The sequence below is a fragment of the Osmerus mordax genome, chromosome 8 (genome assembly GCF_038355195.1).
Source record: "Osmerus mordax isolate fOsmMor3 chromosome 8, fOsmMor3.pri, whole genome shotgun sequence".
NCBI lineage: Eukaryota > Metazoa > Chordata > Actinopteri > Osmeriformes > Osmeridae > Osmerus > Osmerus mordax.
The window spans coordinates 3580700-3582318 of NC_090057.1; the positions used below are offsets into that span (position 1 = coordinate 3580700).

The window sequence follows — 1619 nt, forward strand, 5'->3', positions numbered from 1 at the left end:
TTGGGTCACATTCTGCTGACGCGAATCTTATAGAATCTTACTTTGACGTAGCATAGGCTACATATCGATATCAACTGCGGATTTATATGACCATTCAAACCTCTTTGTCGCAACTTGTTGACTGGACTTGTTCTCAAGGATTTCAAATATGAAAATATATCCTCTCAAATCTTCATGGACTGAAGAGCTCGAGTATTAACTGTTTTAATACAGACTAAGCAACCCACACTTTTGGTTATAATAGCCTATATAACTACTACACAACAAATTATTTTGTAAATATATGATTTAACTTAGTAGGCTAACAGAAAGGTGTCAAACACGACACACATCTACATCTCGGTATAAAATTATAGGGGAAATATAAACATCTTCACATGCTGTTCGTCTTACATTAGCTACGTTTATTATATATATACACAAAGCGGAAAACAGCTAAGCACATTCAGCTGAATTGCAAACCAACCTAAATGTTTACCCACAGACCACAATGCAAATTGTATTCGTACTATGGCCTCAAAATTCTCAGGCAGGGGGCACAAACACAAGAACGTTAACACAACCACCCATGGAACATAAAAGTAGGCTATTTACTTAGATACCACACTTACTCTACACTTTTAAGTAAATGCCACCCGATACACCCCAAGAGCTAAAAAATACCTATTTGTCCAAAAGCGTGGACAAAGAAGCCGCCACTACCTCCTACATTTTTTCAAAGTAAAGAGATTATTCCCTATCCCATATACATAAGGACTGATTGTGGTGTAGGCTGTGGAGATCAAGAATTCCAACTCAGACCAAGCAGGGAAGTCATAGGGGCTGTATCCCAGATGGAGGACTAGGTACAAGGTCCAGTCGATCTGAAACAGTGCCATGGCTGCCAAGATGGCCACCGTACCCCTTTGAATCCGAGGGCTTTTGTTCTTCCTTTTGGGCTCCTGCTCCAACCCTGGGGCTCCCAGCCCGGGCTTCACCATCCTCTTCTGCCCCAGAAGAACCTTTATGATGAGGCAACTGCTGACTGTGATGACCAGGAGAGGCAAAAGGATGCTGAAGATGACAAACAGGTATTTGTATAAACGGTTTATGGTTGGGCAGTTATCCCTATGGCACAGGAAGAAGTCTGGTGGGCATTTTTGGGTGCCAGTGATGTTTTTCATGTGTCCATCCAGGTTCATCACGTAAGTGGGGGCTGCAAGTAGCAACGCCAACGTCCCACAGAGCCCACTCATGGCCCAGGCGTAACGAATGTTGTCCAGGAAGATGGGAAGGTTGACCCTGGTCTCTGCATCTCTGAGTTTCTGGTAGCGGAAGACACTGATGAGGACAGTGAACAGGATGCTAGCCACCTCACCAACCACTGTCAGGAACTTCAGAGAGCAGCAGGCCCATACGTTCAGACTGATGGAAACATGCACCACAAGAATGTCATAGATATCCACGATGAAGATCTCCTCCAAGTTGGAGACCGACAGGCCAAGGAGAAGCACTTCAAAGGTCTTTAGCTTGATGATCTGTTTTTGAACTAGGGACAGGATTAGTGCTGTATTACCTATGATCCCTAGGATGGAGATTAATATCCTGATGACAAGGGTCCAAAGTGCAACGTTCCCCAT

At 43.9% G+C, this 1619-nt stretch overlaps 1 protein-coding gene across 1 annotated transcript; it reads right to left on the reverse strand.

The window, feature by feature from the left end:
- Window positions 1–698: 698 nt before the first annotated feature.
- On the reverse strand, window positions 699–1619 carry ora6 (olfactory receptor class A related 6). Its single transcript, XM_067241654.1, has one exon. It carries the CDS (start codon window positions 1617–1619, stop codon window positions 699–701), a length of 921 nt encoding a protein of 306 aa, XP_067097755.1.